Genomic DNA, 22,619 nt, shown 5'->3' on the forward strand with positions numbered 1-22,619 from the left:
GAGAGAAGTAGGTTGTTGATGGTGAGCGATCATTTGGCAGCCATTTTAGTCCATATTGGCTGTTACAGTTGTTCATACTGGGCATACGTGTTCAAACAAACCTGGCGATGGATGAAAGATCTTTCTGGGAAAATTCTTTCAAAGAAAGATAATTCGTGCAAACATTTCTGACCTTGTAAATGGAGTTTAAAGGGGTATTCTCATCACATACAATGTGGGCATATCGCTAGGAAAAGGCCCTATTGTCTGATAGGTGCGGGTCCCACCTCTGGGACCTGCACCTACATGTAGAACGGAGAGGGGAAAACTGTGGCTGGAGGACTCCGGGTTTCCCGAGGTCTGTCCACCACCAGGCGCTGCTCCCATACAAGTGAATGGGAGCGCACTGCGCACGCGCGGTCCCTGTTATTGCTGGCACTATGAGGCTGACGCTGTTATCCGGGGTACTCTGTGGTTGGCACTCTTAAGTGAATTACTATGGGGCGGTATGAGACACTGTACGGCTTACTTTAGGAAGCTTGAGGAGCCCAGGCAGAACTATTACCGTATTACAGACGCAGACCATGACTGGTATTCTCTTGGGTGCTGTTTATTATACCTGTGCCATGGCCACCCTCTTGCGCTCCAGGTTGATCCTTAAAGGATAACTGTCATATTTTTACTCAAAATTACATTTTCATATATGTTGTTGCTGCTGTGGTGATAATCCGTAATCACTAATTATTGTGTTCACATACCACTTGTTTAATAAGATTCCGTCCGTAGCAACCGCGCCTCACAAGAATTCTTTCTGACTATCTTCTCAAGATGGCCACCGATGCCCTTACCCTGAGGCTAAGACCTCCCTCCCTAACTACCCAGAATTCATTTGGCTCATCTCGGGAACGTGCAGCCTCACCCTAACCAATCGGCTTTCTCCAGACTTAAACACGCCCTCTTCCTCCTCAGTAGTTGATTGCGAATTTTCTAATTATATCGGCACTATCCCAGTCTGACGGGAGCGCGCAGGCAGTGTTCGGGACTGCCCACTACTACGTCCTCCATCTTCTGTATATAGAAGATGGGAGACAGAGGACACCTAGCAACACAGTGTTAGCCGCACCACTGAAATGCCTGGGGGTGAAAAGAACATGCTGCAATTACTAGGGAACTCAATACCTATACAAAAGTACTAACGAGGGAACTAAGGTAAACTTAGTCAGACCAATCCAATTACATAAAGAAAATGACAGTTACCCTTTAAATGAACAATATAAAACATGTTTTTTTTTTTTTTTAGATTTCCCCCTAAAATAGTAAAAAGCCGTTCGTGACCTTATGTCTCTTGTGTATATTGCGATCATTGGTTTCTGATAAATGTGAGAGGCCACCATTATTGCCCATAGGGGCATGGACCTGCTTGACCTTATAAAGAGATACAGTACTTCTATATTAGTGCACAATGTGTTCCCTAAATGAGGCATTGTCATCTTATAGAACAGGGATGCTTAACTTGCGGCCCTCCAGCTGTTGTAAAACTACAACTCCCAGCATGCCCTGAAAGCTGTAGGTTGTCCAGGCATGCTGGGAGTTGTAGTTTTGCAACAGCTGGAGGGCCGCAGGTTGAGCGTCCCTGTTCTAGAACATCATAAATAGGCAGATTTGCTCTGCATTCACACGACAGGGAAAAAAATGACAATTTAAATATTTTTTTTTTTTTATGGCCAGTTTTTCTGCATCCATTTTCTGTCTGTCTTTTCGTTTTTAACGGCCAGTAAAAATGGATTACTAAAAAAAATAAATCCCAACCTCTGCAGTGCCCTCAGTGTTCTTAATGCCCTACCATAGTGCCTGAAATGATTAGTGCCCCCTAGTATTAATTAATGCCCCCCTTAGTGCCCACTGTATTATTATTGCCCTATCAGTGGCCTGCAGTATGATTAATGTCCCATTAGGGCCCCCCTTCATTATTTCATTATTAATGCCCCCATTAGTGGTTCAAAGTATGATTACTGGCCCCCATTTGTGGTTCTCAGTATAAAGAATGTTCCCATTAGTGGCAGTATGAAGAATGCTCCCATTGTGTGTGTGTGTGTGTGTGTGTGTGTGTGTGTGTGTGTAAAAAAAATAAAAAAATATTTATATATAATCCAGAAAAAGGACGGCACTCCAGTAAAATGAAATCGATGTTACCTTTATTCAACCATCCGGTGCAACGTTTCGGCTCTGAATGAGCCTTTTTCAAGCAGAGATACCATGTGAGTGAAAACAAACTTATAAGCAAATCAATTAACAAAGACACACCCATCTCTGGGGGTGGTTACACAATTACAAACATGTGAGCAAATCCTGAAGACACATCCCACATCGGGTGTGTGAACAAAACAAATCAGTGTCATAATGGCATATAAAAAAAGTACAAAACACTGAGTGCTAAAGTGAAAAACATATATATCACAAAATTACACATTACAAGTGCATTTATAAATTGCATATCCCATGTGGATCCATGGACACACACATCGATCAGGTAAACATAACTAATCGATGCGTGTGTCCAGTACCGCATACGTGTAGAGGACGGAGTAGGAGCAAGGAAATATGGACATATCCGACATCACCTGGAGACATATTCCATGTGGCTATACGGCATTGTGGTCATTAGACTAGAAACGCCATCAAAGCTTGCTGACATCATTGCGTCATCAAGACGCCCTTGACTGGTCACGACGCATGCCCAGTATCAATCCATGTTATAAGGCGCCATCTTTAAAGCTGGAGAAATACCCTTGACCTGTGTAGCAGCATACTAAGGTATATTTAAGCATCAAACCTGTATGGAACCAGAGTGTGGCGGTCAAGACAGTGACAACAAGGAGAACCAATGTGTCAACAACCCATACCCAGGTATCAATCCTGTACACACACGGAAACCGCAGTGTGTAAACAGGTACATACCATGGGTGTCATACCGCAACTTTCACTCAAGAGGGCTCTCCTCTCCAGGTATACAGATGCCACAGGGGGTAAATCCAGCCGGCCAGAGGAGAGAATCTGGGCTGCATTGCCGCAAACCAGTACAACAGAACATGTGTATATATATACAAGTCACAGGAGGTTCACCGGTCCTAGCGATATGGAAAAATATATAAAAAACACAATAAAAATATAATAAATAATATGCACATAGCCCATGGAAATAACGCCCCTATGTATGATGCTGTGTCCAATTCCTCCACTTGCTCCTGCCCAAAGAAGTGCTGAAGTGTAAAATGGTGATCTAGAAACAAAATGGAAAAATATATGAATATATATTTTTAAACAAAGAAAAAACTTGAAACAGATGTTAATAATCTCTTAGTGTGTACACACGATACTGAACATTAACCTGATGACTATTGGAGGCAAACCACCCCTCACACCACATCACCAAAATAGAACTCAATATTCAAGCCTTTAGGTTTTAGGCTGTCCAGTCTATGGATCCAGCTCAGTTCCCGACGTTTAAGCATTTTGGACCTATCACCCCCACGTCTAGGTTGGGGTATGTGATCGACAATCCAGCATCTAAGATCATTCTCTCTGTGTTGAGCCTCAGAGAAATGCCTTGATACTGGTAAATCCACACGCTTTTTCCTGATACTCAAGCGGTGGTTATTTAACCGTGTCTTGAGGTTCGTTGTCGTTTCACCCACATACAACAAGTTACATGGGCAAGATAAAACATAAATAACATAACTGGAGTTGCATGTGAGGTGAAACGAAATGTCATATGATGCACCTGTGCTGGGATGTACAAAGACCTTCCCCTTTCTGATGTATCTGCAATTGACACAACCCAAGCAGGGGAAACACCCCAGGCCGGTTGTGTCAAGGTGGTCTGTTTTAAGGACACCCTAGGACCCATGTCGGCTTTAACCAACTGATCCCTAAGGTTTCTTGAGCGCCGATAGGAGAAAAGTGGTGGGCACTGGAACTCTGGGATACCCTTAAAACAAGAGCCCAATGTCTCCTGAGTACTTTATTGATCTGAGGGCTCAACTCGCTGTATATAGACACAAAAGGCATTCTGTCCGTTTTTTGAATATTCTTACATTGTGACAATGCCTCATCACGTTTCGATAAGCGAACCTTGTTCATATGTTCATTCAATAATCGTTGTGGGTAACCCCTACTGCGAAAGCTATGAGCTATGGATTCAAGGGTCACGTCAGACAAGTGGTCGTCAGACACAATACGTCTCACCCTAAGAAACTGGGAGAATGGTAATGACTCAACCATTCTCCTAGGGTGAGAACTATTGTAGCACAAGAAGGTGTTAGTATCAGTGGGTTTGACATATAACTCCGTCTGTAACACGTCCCCACAGAGTATAACCTTGGTATCCAAAAATTGAATATCGGTTTTAGAATGGACAAGAGTGAATTGCTGACTGTAGTCATGGCTGTTTAAAAAGGCATGAAAATCAACCAACTGCTCTTCACTACCAGTCCATATGAGGAAGATGTCGTCGTATGTATCGCCACCACCTCAGCACATGTCTGAAGTGGTGGGATAGAAAGACGACATCCTCCTCAAAACACCCTACTTTTTCCATTCATAGCCAGTGCCGCCATTTTTCCTCTGTGTGTGTGTATGTATGTATGTATGTATGTATGTGTGTGTGTATATATATATATATATATATATATATATATATATATATATATATATATATATATGAAAAAAACTATATCTATATATATATATATATATATATATATATATAAAAAAAACTATATATATATATATATATATATATATATATATATATATATCCTCCTCATTGAATGCAACAGGACCTGTGTTCCCAGTGTGATTTTTTTTTTTTTTTTTTTTTTTTTTTTTTTAACCCCCTATTTTTACCTAGTCTGCCCATTTTTAACAGCTGTTACACCGCTGCACTCCTTTCTAAACAGCCATAAAATGGGTCCATTGATTTTAATGAGGGATGTGTGTCTCTGTGTTGACTGCCGTTGTTCACTGGTCATACAAAATGTCCTTGTGAACGGCCCCATTGACATCAAATGGTTCTAAAATTGGCTGTGTGACAGCTATAACTTAAACCACTGTAATGCGGCCATTTTTCTTGTTTTGTGAATTTAGCCTTATAGTGATATATTGATGCTGCAGTTCCTTTTCAATCCCCATTCAAAATATTATATGCCACAACTCATTGTCCTGGTGAATATGTTACGGTCCGGGCAACCATGGCATAAGTGGCACTTTCTGTATGTATTTAGTGTGACCGATTACAAAACCATTTTACCCCTCTTAACCATTGCTGCTGTTACAGGTACCGAGGAGATGTCTCCTGGTACACAGTGAATCTGGACCAACCACCGAGTGATCGATGGAGGAAGATAATAAGTGATAAGAAACAGCCAGTGAGTATGTGAAAGTCTGCATTTTTACTGAGCTGCCAGAGACTTGGACAGAAAGTTATATAGCGCATGTAAAATACATCTCCTTAGTGTCTCCCTGCTGCCAAGGTGATAACTGCGCATGCGCAAATGATAGACTATATGGAGCATGCACTGTATTACAGGGCCAGTCTAGAGGACAGTGACAGATATAGGAAAGCAGAGGAGCTGGGGTGCAATGAGGGGCTAGGGCCGGCCCTCGGTGCACTGAAACCCTAACTTGTATGGAATGAAACCATTCCTCATATTCTCTCCTGCCTTTGTATAAATGTGCAGTCATCGGCAATGTCTGGTAGATTACGTTACTCATAATTTATTATTTTCTCCCCATAGCTAACAGCAATGATGCAACATATTAAGGACCTGACGAAATATATCTTTCATACTGAGAAACTTATCGACTTGGTGGATACGAAACTGGTAAGTTGATTACGGCGATCTCATGGATGTACAGTATGTGCCGTAAGCGGCCATTATCCTTCCTGCCCACATCTCAGATAGATCCCATGATTGTAGATAGATATGTAAGCGTGAGCGAAGTGGCTGCAGGACGGCCTCCTGTGGTGCCAGATGGACCCCATCGATTTCATTCGGTAAGAAAAAAAAAAAAGTGCAGCAAGTTGTACTCTCCTGTCAAAAGCTGCAGAATCCGTGATGGAGGCTATTAATGGAGCCCCCGACCCAGATACGAATAAAACCTTAGTTAAAGCCAAAAAGGAGTTTTTTTTGTTTGTTTTTTAATATAAAAGGAAGCTCCTTCCATTATTGATTTGTGCTGGGTGAATAAGAGTACGGCAGCGTGTCATGCGACATTTCGTATAATGTATTTCAGTGGGATTGTGCTGTGACATGCGCAAATGTGATATATTTTTTTTTTGTGGCTGTCAAGTTGCAATTGTCTTCAAATTGCTGTTGAAGTCAGGATAATTGGCGATGTGCGTCGGGTGCTCTACAGAGGTTTTGCATTACCGCTAATTTGCTTTTTGTATGGTATTTCCATGATATTTGTATCCAGCTTTTGGTATAGTACAGTGGGTACCTGGAGGTGTCATTATTCTTTGACTGACTCGGGGATGGTGTGTGGATGGGTGCCTCATATGACAGCACTCCTGTGTGTCGGCTTGTTTTTAACAGTTTTTATGCTTCTTTGTACATAGTTTGGTTTCTTGCGATTTAGTAAAAGATTTTGTATTATATGCAAGGTGTGCTCACTGCCTTACCACCTTTTTTGTCCTTCTTGTTAGTGACTTCCATCCGTATTTGTAAGCCAAAACAAGGATAATATGTATGGTTGGCCTTAAGGTGTCCATATGCCTTCAATAACTGTTGACTAAACGTTCATTCGGCCAACAGTGACCTCTCCTATCTCCCCCGTGGATATACACACGTGGCTGAATGAGTATGTGTTTTAGTGTGGATAGAGGAGTGGCGGCTTATCTACCGGCAGAACTAAGGGATCGGGCATTGAAAAATCAACGTGCCCAATCCTTATCACTCCTGACATCATCTGGACTGTTGACAGCTAAGGCTACTTTCACACTTGTGCTTTCCCTTCCCGCTATTGAGATCTATCAATCGGGACAAATCTGAACTGAACGAAACTGAATGCTCCAAAAGGCATTCCGTTCCGTTTGGTTGCGTCCCCAGCGCGAACAGCATAACGCTGCAAGCAGCGTTTTTCTGTCCTCGATGTGGTGCAGAGCAAGACGGATCCGTCCTGACACACAATGTAAGTCAATAGGGACAGATCCGTTTTCTCTGACACAATAGAAGACTGATCCATCTAGAAAACTTTAAATGGTGTTCATGACGGGTCCGTCTTGGCTATGTTAAAGATAATACAACCGGATCTGTTCATAACGGATGCAGGCGGTTGTATTATCATGCCGGAGGTGTTTTTGCTGAACCCTGCCGGATCAAGTGAAAGTAGTCAAGGGGGCCTGGTGTTCAGCCTCTAAATGCAAAGAAGGCTTGATTATTATGGGTCGTGTTTTTTTATGGTAGAAGTTGAGGATTGTGAGCAGCTGCTTGCCGATGGCTGAGAATTCTGGCTTGAATACGTTACAAGAACCACGAGCGGATCCATTGTGGTCAGGGTTTTACAAGATTTAGAATTTCATATCTTGGAAATATTCTGCTCCTCTACATTTTTAAACATTGGCTGAAATTGAAGATAATGCAAAATGGTGCGTATTTAATTATATCTAACTGGATAATATTTATTGCCCAAAACTCTTTGACTTTTATAAATGGACTTGAAGAAAGTATCCGGTAAATAGTTTTAAATGAAATGATATGCTAGACGAGGAAGTGTGCATGGCAGCTAAAGCCTCAGCCCTGGGTATCGTCTCTTAGGCCGCTTTCTCCGGATCTGTAGCTGTAATACGCTGCAAAAAATGGGTCCTTAGTCCGTTGTGTGAAGCTTTCCTTACAAGCAGAAAGCCAATGCACCAAGGAATCTATGGTCTCTAGGGCCACAGTAAGGAGAGGTCAGGCCATCACTTGCCGTTTATGAAATATCCTCATCATTGTAGTAGATACACTGATAGTCGTGCATAGTTTTTGAAAACTTATGAGAATAGAGAAGACCTAATGCTTCAATATGTTTGCTTTGCAGCCAGGTCTTGTTGGAAAGCTTCCACCGCCATTTGATGAAGAAATTAAAGGAATTGCAGATGAATCTGGATTGCCATTAGGTATCTGTGGGATGTAACATAGACACAGTAGGCAAAAATATCCTAAATTCTTGAGTTACCGCTGATCAGCAACGTGTTATGTCATAGAACTATACTCCATGTAAAGAACACTACTATATCAATCTCCACCCTCATCCACTTATATCCCATATTGCAGTATTGTATATGTGCCCTAAGAGGTGGCCATCTTGTCTCCTCAATAGGTTTGGTAAACTGGTGAAAGCTGAGCCCACTTTGCCCAGGAGGAGGCCGCTTATGTATACAGAAACCCCTTTCGCTGCTCTTTCTGAATTGGGGTCTAGGCAAGCTCAGGCAAACTGTAGAGTTGGAAGTCTTGTAAACATAGCGAAGCGTTTTCTTCCTTTGTCTCATTCATTTGTATGTTTGGTAATAATCGATATACAGTGCTTTGACAAAGTATTCATACCCTTTGAATTTTACCTCTTTTTCACGTTCTACTCACAAACTTAAATGTAACTTATTGGGATTTTATGTGATGGACCAACACAAAGTAGCAAGTATGTGTGACGTGAAAAGAAAATGATGCAAGGTTTTAAAAATTTTCAATAAATAAAAATCTGGAAAGTGTGACGTGCATTTGTATTCAGTCAGTACTTTGTAGGAACACCTTTTGCTGCTATTACAGCTGCAAGTCTTTTGGGGTATGTCTCTACCAGCTTTGCACATGTAGAGGCTGACATTTTTTCCCATTCTTCTTTGCAAAATAGCTGAAGCTCAGTCAGATTGGATGGAGGGTGTCTGTGGACAGGAATATTTTAAGTCTTGCCACAGATTCTCAATGGGATTTAGGTCTGGACTTTGAAAAACGCCAGACGCATAAACAAGTTCTTGAGCTTTTTTTGGGCCGTTTGTCGCGCGTTTTGGGAGATTTGCTCATTGGACAACACTGCAGTCAATCACACAAACGCGCGTTTACTATTGCAAAAAACGCGTGACAAATACGCGTGAAACGCGCGTCTCAGAAACGCTCAGGTGTGAACCCAGGGTAAAGCATTCCGTTGTAGCTCTTGCTGTATATTTAGGGTCGTTGTCTTGCCGGAAGGTGAACCTCCGCCCCGATCTCATTCCATTTTTCCATCAACTCTGCTTCTCTGTGCCTGCTGAAGAAATGCATCCCCACAGCCTGATGCTGCCACCACCACCATGTTTCATAATGGGGATGGTGTGTTCAGGGTGATGTGCAGTGTTAGTTTTCCACCACACATAGCGTTTTGCATTGAGGCCAGAAAGTTTTTTCTGTGGTCTAATCTGACCAGAGCACCTTTTTCCACATGTTTGCTGTGTCCCCTATATGCTTTGTGGCAAACAGCAAACGAGACTTCTTATGATTTCCCTTCAAAAATGGCTTTCCTCTTGCCTCTTGGACACCAATAATAGTTGTCCCTTTGACAGATTCTCCCACCTGAGTGTGGATCGTGTTTAGCTCCTCCAGAGTAACGATGGCCCTCTTGGCTCTTCTCTAATTAGTGTTCTCCTTGTCTGGTCTGTCAGTTTAGGTGGACGACCATGTGTTGGTAGGTTTGCAGTTGTGCCATACTCCCATTTTTGGATGATGGATTGAACAGTGCTCCGTGAGATCTTCAGAGCTTGGGATATTTTTTTTTTTTTTTATAACCTAACCCTGCTTTACACTTCTCCACAATGTCCATGACCTGTCTGGTGTGTTCCTTGGTTTTCATGATTCTGTTTGATCACTAATGTTCCCTAACAAACCTCTGAGGCCTTCACAGAACAGCTGTAGTTATACTGAGAATAAATAACACACAGGTGGACTCTATTTACTAATTAGGTGACTTTTGAAGGCAGTTGGACACACTGGATTTTATTTAGGGGTATCAGAGTACAGAGGGCTGAATACAAATGCCCGCCACATTTTCTAGATTTTTCTTTTATTAAAAATTTTGAAAATCATATATCCTTTTCTTTTCACTTTACACATTCTTGCTACTTTGTGTTGGTCTGTCACAGAAAATCCCAGTAAGGCCTTCATGGTCCGCAAAACGGGGTTCCGTTGTTCCGTGATCCGTTTTTTCTTCCGTGATTTTTGGAGGATCACCAGACGGATCCGTCCTGCCTTACAATGCAAGTCAACGGGGACGGATCCGTTTGACGTTGACACAATATGGTGCAATTGCAAATGGATCCGTCCCCCATTGACTTTCAATCGGAGTTTTCTCCAATCCGATGGTATATTTTAACTTGAAGCGTCCCCATCACCATGGGAACACCTCTGTTAGAATATACCATCGGATTTGATTACATCATGAAAACTCAGATCCGACAGTATATTCTAACACAGAGGCGTTCCCATAGTGTACAACTGTGTACATGACTGCCCCCCTGCTGCCTGGCAGCACCCGATCTCTTACAAGGGGCTTTAATCTGCACAATTAACCCCTCAGGTGCCGCATCAGAGGGGTTAATTGTGCGTATCATAGCCCCCTGTAAAAGATCAGGTGCTGCCAGGCAGCAGGGGCCAGACCCCCCTCCCTCCCCAGTATTAAATTCATTGGTGGCCAGTGCGGCCCCCCCTCCCTCCCCTGTATTAAATTCATTGGTGGCCAGTGCGGCCCCCCCCCTCCCGATCCTTGGTGGCAGCGGAGAGTTCCGATCGGAGTCCCAGTTTAATCACTGGGGCTCTGATCGGTTACCATGGCAACCAGGATGCTACTGCAGTCCTGGCTGCCATGGTTACTTAGCAATTCTAGAAGCATTACACTTACCTGCTGCGCTGTCTGTGGCCGGCCGGGCGCTCCTCCTACTGGTAAGTGAAAGGTCTGTGCTATAAGCAATGCGCCGCACAGACCTTTCACTTACCAGTAGGAGGAGCGCCCGGCCGGTCACAGACAGCGCATGTAAGTATAATGCTTCTAAAATTGCTAAGTAACCATGGCAGCCAGGACTGCAGTAGCATCCTGGTTGCCATGGTTACCGATCGAAGCCCCAGCGATTAAACTTGGACTCCGATCGGAACTCTCTGCTGCCACCAATGATGGGGGGGGGGGGGGACGACTTTAATTAATTAGGGGGGGGGGGGGAGGCTGCACTGGCCACCAATGAATTTAAAACTGGGGAGGGAGGGGGGTCTGCCCCCTGCTGCCTGGCAGCACCTGATCTTACAGGGGGCTATGATAAGCACAATTAACCCCTCAGGTGCGGCACCTGAGGGGTTAATTGTGCGGATCACAGCCCCCTGTAAGAGATCGGGTGCTGCCAGGCAGCAGGGGGGCAGTCATGTACACAGTTCTTAGTATATTCTAACTTGAAGCGTCCCCATCACCATGGGAACGCCTCTGTGTTAGAATATACTGTCGGATCTGAAAAAGCTGTATGCAGACGGATCTGCGGATCCGTCTGTGCTAAAGTAGCCTACGGACGCGTATGGCAATCTTGTTTGCCTCCGTGTTTTTTTTCACGGACCCATTGACTTGAATGGGTCCGTGAACCATTGTCCGTCAAAAAAATAGGACAGGTCATATTTTGTTTGACGGACAGGAAACACTGATCACGGACGCGGATGACAAACTGTGCATTTTCCGAGTTTTCAACGGACCCTTTGAAAGTCAATGGGTCCGCAGAAAATCACGGAAAACGGAACAACTGACACGGATGCACACAACGGTCGTGTGCATGAGGCCTAAGATACATTTAAGTTTAAGTGTAACATGAAAAAATTTGGAAAAGTTTAAAGGGTATGAATACCTTTTCAAGGCATTGTATATTGCTCTCCCTAGGAATACTGAATATCTTTTGTTTTTTTTATTTCGTAATAGGAGAAGTCATGTTATTCAATATCTTCTATGAAATCTTCACCGTGTGCACGTCTGTCGTGGCAGAGGATACATCTGGTAATCTTCTCTTCTTGAACTTTTACAGCTTAAGTGAATGATTTCTGTCCTCTTGTTTTAATATTATATTTTTTATTATAAAGGAAAGTTATTACATGCCAGAAACCTGGACTTCGGGTTATTCCTTGGGTGAGTGCTCTCATTTCTTATAGTTTTATTTATTTCCACATGACTGTACACAGAATTTATTTTATGTATTTATATGGAGCCTACATATTTGCAGCACTGTACACAGATTATCATCCCTGACATTGGTCCCGGTCTGTCTGGGGATCACAATCTAAATTCCAAATTAATTTATCATTAAATGCAAACACAGTGAGAATATCTAAATTCAGGGAGCCATTTATTATTGCCTATATGTCAAAAAACTGTCACCAAAAAGTTGCAGAGTTTGGCACACGCTATACTTGAGCAAAACGTAGCAACTTTTTGAGGGTTTGAAGCCCCACTCGCCCCTTTTTTCAAACAGTGACCATGGCAGAGAACAGACAATGCAGGGCTGGCACAGCTAGCCCATCACATAATTTTTTATCTATGCCAGGAAACTGGCATAGACTGTAGCATAAAACCACATCAACTCCCATGATGGTGTAGATTTCCATTTTGGTGCATGGACTTGTAGAGATGCTCCACAGTTTTTAAGAGGCATACACCTCAGGTTACAGTAAAAGAATATACTTAATCACCAGTCCGCAAAAGTGCTGCAGGTCCGTGGAGTGTTGTGGGGTAGGTTACACTTTCAAGTAATGTACCGGTACATAAAAAGTACGGACCGCCGTATCATAGATATAAGGTATAAAACAGTTTTTTTTCTTCTTCCTCCCTTCAAAAAGTTACCAAGGTCTGCAGATCTCCTACTGATGGATATCCTGCAACTTACAAAGAAAAACAATAGGGTAGATCCGTATGTTTGTTCTGCCCTGTGATGCACAGGTTGTACTTACACGGCACTCCTCCAATATCGAGCGTATCACAGGTTTCCTCTGCAATTTAGTTGGTTCTCCGCAGGGAAGGTGCACATTCAGACACTGTTACACAGGGTTCAACCACGGGCTTGATTACAGCATACACCTGGTGAGTCTACTGGGGTTCCCAACTTCCTTAAGTTCAAAATTTTCTGTGGATACACGTTGCTCCCACCATAGTGAAGCTCCGATAACTATTTTTAAAAGGTTTATTAGTACTTGCACTTAAAATCGCATAAAAAATCCCAGCCTCTTTTCTCCTTGCCCAAGGAGAAAAGACGCTGGGATTTTTTTATGCGATTTAAGTGCATGTTTGTAAGTATGTACTAATAAACCTTTTAAAAATAGTTATCGGAGCTTCACTATGGTGGGAGACCTTGGTAACTTTTTGAAGGGAGGAAGAAGAGAAAAACCTGTTTTATACCTTATATCTATGATATGCATGGTCCGGACTTTTTATGTATACACCTCAGGTTAGGCTGGCTTGTAATATGCTAGTCTTAGGGCTCATTCACACGACCGTGTCGTGTTTTGCGGTCCGCAAATTGCAGATCCGCAAAACACTGATACCGCCCGTGTGTCTTCTGCAATTTGCGGAACGGAACAGGAGGCCCATTATAGAAATGCCTTTTCTTGTCCACAAAACAGACAAGAATAGTTTTTGTGGGGCCACGGAACGGAGCAACGCATCTTTTGCAGCCCCATTGAAGTGAATTGGTCCACACACGAGCCGCAAAAAAGGCAGCTCGGATGCGGACCAAAACCACGGTCGCGTGAATGAGCCCTTATTAAAAGTCCTCCTCAGTGTATATAGGAGTACCTAGCCAGTTTCTGTACCGAAATGGCCTTCTCTGCAATATCTTGTATTCATGTAATTGTACCGTACTATGATATTAAAAACAAGGGGCCATTGTTAGAGCTTGTATGAAGGCACCATGAACCTTTTGAACAATAATGATCCCCTTATTGTGGGATGTAATCAGGGCTGTGGAGTCGGTAGATAAATGCTCCGACTCCGACTCCTCAGTTTTTTGTACTTCCGACTCCGACTCCGACTCCCCGACTCCGACTCCTCTGTATTTAATATGCAAATGTATTTTATACATTCCTTGAAGGAAAGAAAGAAGTTCTTCTAAGCTCTTCTAGCACAGAGAGGTAGTTGGGCAGAAGCTGCTGCCTTCTCCTTTGTGTGCTGATCTTCTGCTGAAGACAGGGCAGTGGGAGGATCCAAGAAGGGACATTTATTTTAAAACATGATTTCCCTAGAAGAATCCCATAGTCATGTTTAAAGTTTAAGATAACATTCTGAGTTTACACGTTTTATAGCCTTAGCTGAATGACAGCAGTTTTTCCAATGGTTTACAGCAGGGATGTCAAACTCGTGGCCCTCCAGCTGTTGCAAAACTACAACTCCCATCATGCCTGGGCAAACTACAGCTATCAGGGAATGATAGGAGTTGTAGTTTTGCAACATCTGGAGGGCCATGAGTTTGACATCCATGGTTTACAGCTTCAGTCTTGAACTATTGACCCTCCATTCCCTTCACTTATACAAGTGTCTCTAGTCCTGCAAAACACATATTTACTTAATCCCTTATCAGTGAGAGGCGAGGCTAACCATGGGCATTGTGTTCCCTGTAACATCAGAACACAACACAATGCAAAGTATATGTATTGCCACTCCTAATTGTGCATTGCGTACCATATAGTGAAGCATATGAAAAGCATGCTTCTTCACATCACTGAACGCGTTTGTTTTGCGGTTACGTGAGGCACTGCATGCATTGGCCTTTATTCTTACAGTAGAGAAGTCATTAATTATAACTGTTTATGAATTCGGACATTTAAACTTGCTTTTTTATTTTTTTATTCCAATTTAAATTTAGTAGGAGTCGGAGTCGGTTCATTTTTTGCCGACTCCAGGTACCCAAAATTGACTCCGACTCCGACTCCTCGACTCCGACTCCACAGCCCTGGATGTAATAAAAAAAATCCTGCAGTGCTCATTGGGTCATGTACGTATGTGATCATCTTCCAGCCACACTATCCGCTTGTGGGTGATGGAGGTTCAGATCTTAGCACGTAGAGCTTTCAGCTATTGTGACTACTGTGACTACCTTGCATGGTGTTAGCCGGTAGATAAAGAAGGTACAATGTTTGAGTCCGCAGTAGATGGCTTTTATTGGCTAGCTAAGATGACGACCTGGTTGAGATGTTGTGTTTATACTATGCCCATACTTTGAAACCTAAGTTGTCTTAGAATCTTGGTATGGTTTGTTATGGTTTCCATTGAGCCATTAACCCTTTCACTACCAGAGGTTATTTCGTGTTTGCGTTTTCACTTTTCTTCCCTATCTTCCTTGAGCCATAACTTTTTTATATTTCCGTTCACAAAGCTGTATGAGAGCGTATTTATATATTTTTTGCGGGACAAGTTGTACTTTCTAATGCCACCATTAATTATGGCATACAATGTAGTGGGAAGCGGTAAAACATTTCCAAATGGGGTGGAATTGGAAAAAAAACACAATTCCACCACTGTTTTATGGGTTTTGTTCCCACGGCGTTTCGTTTATGGCAAAACTGACCCATGCCCTTCATTCTCTGGGTCAGTACAATTACGATACCCCATATGTATAGTTGTTTTTTTTTTTTTTTTTTTATGTCTAAATAGTGTTAAAAAATTTTTTAACTTTTAAAAAAGAAATTCACATTTTTTTTCCCATCACCATATTCTGATCCCCGTAACCTTTTAAAATAGTTATATCTACTGAGCTGTGTGGGGTCTCATTTTTTGCGGGACAACTTGTAGTTTTTATTGATGCCATTTTGGAGTGTGTTTGACTGTTTGATCACTTTTTATTAAATTTTTGGGGTAAGAGAAGCAATAAAAAAATGTCAAATTGGCCATTTTGACCCTTTTTTCCGTTACGCCATTCATCTTATTGGAAAAATATTTTTATATTTTAATAGTTAGGGCGTTTAGATATTTTTTTTTTATTATACCGTAAGGGGGAAACTTATTTTTTATATATATATATATATATATATATAAAAAATATAATATAATTTTTTATTTTTTTTTTTGTAATGATTTTGAGGCTCATATGAGCCTCTGATTCCTAATTTTGAACATTAATGCATTTTTAAAATGAGTTTATTGCTGTCTGTTGCTAATTTCTTATGTTGGCCTGGCATCTGGTGGCCAAAATAAGAATTGCAGGATCAATGCTCTGGGTCTCGTCAGCGAGATTCGGAGCATTCAAAGCAATTGCTGACATCCCCATTGGCCGCAGGGAATGTCAGTAGGATGCCCGGAAGTGCGAGCTTCCTGGTTTTTGACACTTTAGATGCCGCGATCTCACTTGATCACGGCATCTAAAGCCTTTATTTACTGCGATATGCATTATTGCTGGTCACAGTAATAAGCGGCAGGTCTCTGCTGTTTGAAACAGCAGAGACCTGCCAGCCATGACGCCCGCTGCACGTGCAAGCGGGCGCCATGTTTTCTGGTAGCGAAAGGGTTAAAAGGTACTAACTTCATTTTTAAAAATCTTCTGTTCTCTATACATGGCTGTAGTGATTTACTTCTCTTATGCCTTGTCATTCAGATGGGATGTGAAGAATAGTACGTGGATGATCTCTGAGCTGCTCAAACCTTTGGTTGTCAATGTAAACTTCCAACGAAACAATAAGACCGTTTTCGTGTCTACGGGCTTTGCTGGATATGTTGGAATGTTAACTGGAATGAAACCAGTAAGTTGTTTTATGCAGGTACCAGTGTGTGTTCCAAGTCCACATGTTTCCTTTCTTGGCTTAATCACTAGGCGAGACCATCTAAGGCCTCCTTCACACTTGTGCTATTGCTTTCCATGCTGCTTCTTTATAGAAAATCAGGTAAAAGTATTTATATATGTACCTACAACCTCTTCAGCCAATGGCATTTATCGTGTAGAGAAAGCTAATACAAGACACTTACTGATGTATTGTGATTATCCATATCGCCACCTTTGCTGGCTTGATTTATGTTTCCATCACATTATACTCTGCTCATTTCCATGGTCACGACCACCCTGCAATCCAGCAGCAGTGGTCATACTTGCACACTATAGGAAAAAGTGTCGGCCTCACTGGTGGCTGGGACCGTGGGAGCGCACATAGGCACATACGTGCAGTGGATCATGTCCCTACCACCGCTCAGAGAAAAAAGTTATTATTTATTATTAAAGTGCCATTCACTCCATAGTGCTGTAGATATGATAAGGGGTGCACATACATAATACAGACAATTGCACTAATCATAATCAAGACAAGTTACAAACTGGGACAGAAGGAGAGAGGGCCCTGCCTGTGAGGGCTTACAATCTACATGGTATGGGAGAAGGACACAGTAGGTGAGGGTAAAGTTGGTCATGGCGGTATAGAGGCAGCAGGGTCACTGATTGTAGGCTTGTCTGAAGAGGTGGGTTTTTAGGTTTCTTTTGAAGGATTCCACTGTCGGTGAGAGTTTGATATGTTGGGGTAGTGAGTTCCAGAGTATGGGGGATGCACGGGAGAAATCTTGGAAGAGGCGATAAGAGGAGAGGAGGGAAGGAGGTCTTGTGAGGATCGGAGAGTGCGTGTGGGGGTGTATCGGGAAAGTAGCTCAGAGATGTAGGGAGGGGACAGGTTATGGACGGCCTTGTATGTATTTGTTAGTACTTTGAACTGAATTCACTGGGCAATGGGGACCCAGTTAAGGGATTGGCAGCGGAGTAAGGCTACTTTCACACTAGCAAGATGGGGGAAAGATGCTGAATTCTGTTTTGTCCATGTTATATTTTAGAAAGCGAGAGGAGAAGGAGGATATGGAAGATAGACATTGTGGGATTCTGGATAGTAAGGTGGCGATGTCTGGACGAGAGAGGTAGATTTGTGTGTCGTCAGCATAAGTGATACTGAAAGCCATGGGACGCTGAGCTGTCCCAGGAAGAAAGTGTAGATGGAGAAGAGCAGGGGTTCGAGGACAGAGTTGTGGGACACCAACAGAGAGGGAATGAGACGCTAAATGTCCGCTCTGTGAGGTATAATGTGATCCAAGGGATGAGAGTTTGTAACAGAAGGGAATCGTCGACCGTGTCAGAGGCAGGGGACAGGTCAAGGAGAAGGAGGACAGAGGTAATGTTTTTTGGTTTTGGCTGTTAGGTCATTGGTGACTTTGGTGAGGGCAGTCTCAGTTGAGTGGTGGGGTCGGAAGCCAGATTGTAGCCGGTCAAAGAGGGAGCAGGAGGAGAGATGAGAGGACAGTTCAGAATGGACATGTTGATAAGTTGTGACTGACTTGCAACCTGTGACCACAAAGACAACAGTGCTGGATTTTCTGCTGTGGGACACCATTGACTGTCATTAGATGCAGTGTCACCATGTAGCCTCAGCCTTCCAAACAGCTGACAATGGTATAAAATAAAAGGAGTAATGCTTACCTTAGCAATCCCCCGCTGCCTCTTCTGTGGTCCACTGCCGCCCTTTGTATACTTGCTCATGTCATGTCAGATGGCAGTGACGTTTCGGCACCAGTAATTGGCTACAGAGGTCACATTTTGGGGCTATACAACACCGCTGGAGCCAGGTAGACAGTAGCCTGTGCACAGGCATGGGATTCAGCCAGTTCCCTCCAGTTCTCCAGATCCAGTTGTTAAAATTACAACTGGATCAAAGAACCATGTTATTGGCTGAGTCCCGATCCGATGCTCTGGAGGCGGCAAGGCAGCTGGAGATGTTCACTTCCATTGTTTTGCGCTCCGCTGATAGTTTAGCTCCTTAGTTGGGTGGTATATGTGTGTAGTGTATATATGTTGTATTTGTGTGTGTGTGTGTGTGTGTGTGTGTGTGTGTGTGTGTGTGTGTGTGTTGCATATATATGGTATATGTATATGTAAACATGTGTTGTGACGCTTCGTGTCCGCCGTTGAGTAGGGTACCTGTTTTTAAAAATTTTAATCCCACCCCTGCCTGTGCAGAACCAAGGAGTAGTCAGCACAGGGGCGGCAGGGGATTGGTAAGGCGAAGGCTGTGATACATTCAGAACTAGCAGCTCTTTAATGTCGTGCTTTTTTCCCCCATTTAAAAAGGACTTAGATGGAGATAGTTCTAGAAAGCAATAATGAGCAAGCAGAAAATGTCAGGCCTGTTCCTATCCTTTAAATGTCATGGATAGGAAATGGCTTACCTTTGGGATCAGTCGGGGTCTGACCTCTGCTTTCCCTGCCATTCTTTTGACTTCTCTCCTGCACAGCAGCTCTCCTGGCTACCCACCGTGAAAGATATTAGAACATAGGTCCATTTACGTGAAGAAGGCAGTTTGATGTGTAAGACCTCCCACTTAGACACGGGATGCGCGTTTGCAGGTCATGTAAATGCATGGAAATAGGACCTTGTATACTATATGTAATAAGACGGAGATACAGTAACACTGGCAGTAAGTGCCAGATCCATACTGCTGTGGCATTCCTGTATTATTCCTGCTAGAAGGTACTGCTGGGTGTTACCAATGGATTGTGTGTCTCACTGTCTAATGAGTGCTGACAGTCTCAGGCCTCATGCACACGAAAGTATTTTCTTTCTGTGTCTGTCCAGTTTTTTTGTTTGTTTTTTTACGGACCGTATACGGAACCATTTATTTCAATGGGTCAAAAAAAAAAACAGAAGTTACTCCGTGTGCGATCCGTTTCTGTATGTCCATATTTCCGTTCCGCAAAAAAATAGAACATGTCCTATTATTGTCCGCATTACGAACAAGTATAGTACTGTTCTATCAGGGGCCAGCTGTTCCGTTCCACAAAGTACGGAATGCACACGGACGTCATCTGTATGTTTTGCGGACCGCAAAATACATACGGTTGTGTGCATGAGGCCTCACATTGTGCAGTGTAACACCCGCAACTGGTAACACCCGTCTGTACCTTCACTGAAAGCTGCTGACAATTCATTCATAACTTCTAGTAGAAATAACAGGGGAACGGCACAATATAGAGCAATAAGAATAGATATTTCAGACTTTATTACATAGGGAATACAAGTACTGTAGTTACTAAGACCTGTCAAGCGAGGTGGCCGCTCCTCTTTAATATAATATAGCACATAGCCTCATAGCCGAACCTGTTCTGTGATTTTGTAGGGTTTTGGCCATCATCAAACAAATCTTACTTATTTTTCCGTATACAGTCTGTTTGCAGCAGCTAGATGTGAAATTGTATTGAAGGTGATATTGCAAATTCCTGTTCAGTCAAAAATCCGTAACCGCATTTTATCTCCGAGATTTCATAGGAGTTTCAGGAACATTTTCTAGAACAGCTGGTTACGGCCTAAGTAAAGGATGGCTGCTGATTTACTTCCTCACCACAGCAGCAGACACGTATTATAGCGGCCGTTATTGCCAGCCTGGTTTAGTGGTGCCAGTTTCTGCCTTACCACTGTCCATCTTTTCTTTGCAGGGAATACTGACTCTCACCATGAACGAGAGATTTAGTCTTGATGGTGGCTATATTGGTGAGTCTTTTCTTGCTCCTATAACAGCAGAGCATCAAATACATACATCCTAAACATGTCCGTCTAGTTAGACATGGTTTATGACACGCCTATACTTTAGAGTATATTGCATTGTGCTCCATTTTCTCCCATGCCTTCAAGCCCTTATCTTGCTTCGGCCCTTGCATCTCCTACATGTTGGGACAACTTGGATAAGACGGTTGGCACACATCAAGAAGCCACTCCAACACAGTAGATTCTGGGTATAAGCTGGCCAGAACCAGCTTTAGGCTCCATTCACACGTCCGCAATTCCGTTCCCAAAAAAAATAGAACATGTCCTATTCTCGTCCACAATTGCGGACAAGAATTGGCATATTCTATAGTGTTGGCAATGTGCGGTCTGTAAAATGCGGAACACACATTGCCGCTGTCCGTGTTTTGCGGATCTGTGGATCCGCAAAACACGTTGCGGCCATGTGAATGGAGCCTAATTCTTTACCTGCCCGGCTAACGGTGGTCACATCATGGTGCACACTCCAAAACACATGGTCACATGATACATAAACGGCAATCCTCGGCCTTCTGGTCACTAACTACACGGTACCTTTTTTTGTTACCAGGACCTGGGTCTACCACTCTGTTACTCGCCTATCAAATCACAATTCGCACCATACATATGGGCCTGCAACTCCCACAGGTCTCTTCACTACTTCTTCACAGAATGGGAGCTCAGCCCTTATTTATATGAGCTGACTGCTAGTGAAGCCATTAAATGCCCAGTTGTCTGAGGATCAGGGGGAAAGTCTCAATTTCCCCAAACTTTTATTTTCCTCTTCTGGTGATATTCACACTTTTCAAGGCAGCCTATCACCTCCAAATCAGTTAAATAGTAAGCATACTGCAACTTACGGTAGGTTCCTCTGAAACATAACCATATGTTTGTGAAACTCCACTCCTCTAATCCTGAAAAATGTTTATTTTTATTTTGTATGCAAATACGGCTTTTAGTGCACCCTGGGTGTGCCCTCTGTTCGCTGCACAATCTCTTCACCAGTAACCCTTATTTGCAGAAAAATAAAAAGATGCATTTCTTAGGATGAGAGAACCAGATCTTCATAGGAAGGATACCGTTTTTTCTTTCTTTTTTTTTGGGAGCTTCTACCCTACATGCTTACGCCTTTGGAGGCGACAGACTCCCTTTCAGCTCTCTTGCCGTTTGCTGTACTTGTGACCAGGACATCTATACACTTGGATAGGTACACTCCAGTAGATGCTCATTCCTTACATATTGAGAGCTGCTTCTCTCTGTATGCTGTCTTGACACCATTTTGATTGTAGCTATAATGATGCTTATCTACCATCATACAACATTTCTGCAGTTGTATTCGTAACCTCTCACTCATGATTATGCTTTGCTATGTGCATCTGCAGGTGTTCTTGAATGGATCTTGGGAATAAGGCAAGGGGCTTGGATGAGCTTTCTCACCAGAAGTGTGCTGGAGAATGCTACAAGGTAGGCTTCTGTGCTGCGTCAGGTACCATACATGCGTATTAAATACAAACCTCTTATGCATTGTTTCATGCAGAGTGGATTTGGTTTTTGCATGCATGTGTTTTTTTATTGTAATCACTATTGCCATCGCTCGTCCCCATACAGAATCCTTGTTTGCCGGCAACAGTGGTGTTTAGATGTCATGATCTGCTGCCGGCAAAAGATGATTTAGTTGTCTGCGTGAATAATCCTTCTACGGTTGAGTGTTTTATGCTAATCAGCCCCTGGGTGCAAAGAGGGCGGAGCTGCTGCACCCAAAGCTCTGCTCCTCTTCATTCCCGGCCATGCCCACACCACATTGATTGACGGACAATAAAGACATACTCGCGCATGGCTCTGGAGTCTTGTGGCAGCATGTTCAGCGCACACTCTTTACATGGCTGGAGATTGCAGGGCGCTCCATTGGCCTCAGCAATGGACATAGCTGATAGACATTCTGGAGGGAAGGGAAGTAACATCTGGGCCAGAGAGGTAGATTTGAGTGTCCTCACCATAAAGGTTGTATTGGAAGCCATGGGACTCTTTGAGCTGTCTCAGACCGATCGTATAGATGGAGAAAAGTAGAGGACCCAGGACAAAGCCTTG

At 43.1% G+C, this 22,619-nt stretch overlaps 1 protein-coding gene across 1 annotated transcript in view; it reads left to right on the plus strand.

Annotated features, from left to right (window-relative positions):
* ASAH1 (N-acylsphingosine amidohydrolase 1) overlaps positions 1-22,619 on the plus strand; it is a 40,789-nt gene that overhangs the window by 12,494 nt on the left and 5,676 nt on the right. The window contains exons 3-10 of the mRNA XM_044299743.1: positions 5,315-5,405; positions 5,775-5,861; positions 8,059-8,137; positions 11,932-12,006; positions 12,090-12,135; positions 16,586-16,730; positions 20,447-20,501; positions 21,914-21,995. Of these exons, the coding sequence (XP_044155678.1) occupies positions 5,315-5,405; positions 5,775-5,861; positions 8,059-8,137; positions 11,932-12,006; positions 12,090-12,135; positions 16,586-16,730; positions 20,447-20,501; positions 21,914-21,995 (660 nt within the window). The remainder of the gene's footprint in view (positions 1-5,314; positions 5,406-5,774; positions 5,862-8,058; positions 8,138-11,931; positions 12,007-12,089; positions 12,136-16,585; positions 16,731-20,446; positions 20,502-21,913; positions 21,996-22,619) is intronic.

The sequence above is a fragment of the Bufo gargarizans genome, chromosome 1 (genome assembly GCF_014858855.1).
Source record: "Bufo gargarizans isolate SCDJY-AF-19 chromosome 1, ASM1485885v1, whole genome shotgun sequence".
Classification (NCBI taxonomy): Eukaryota; Metazoa; Chordata; class Amphibia; order Anura; family Bufonidae; genus Bufo; species Bufo gargarizans.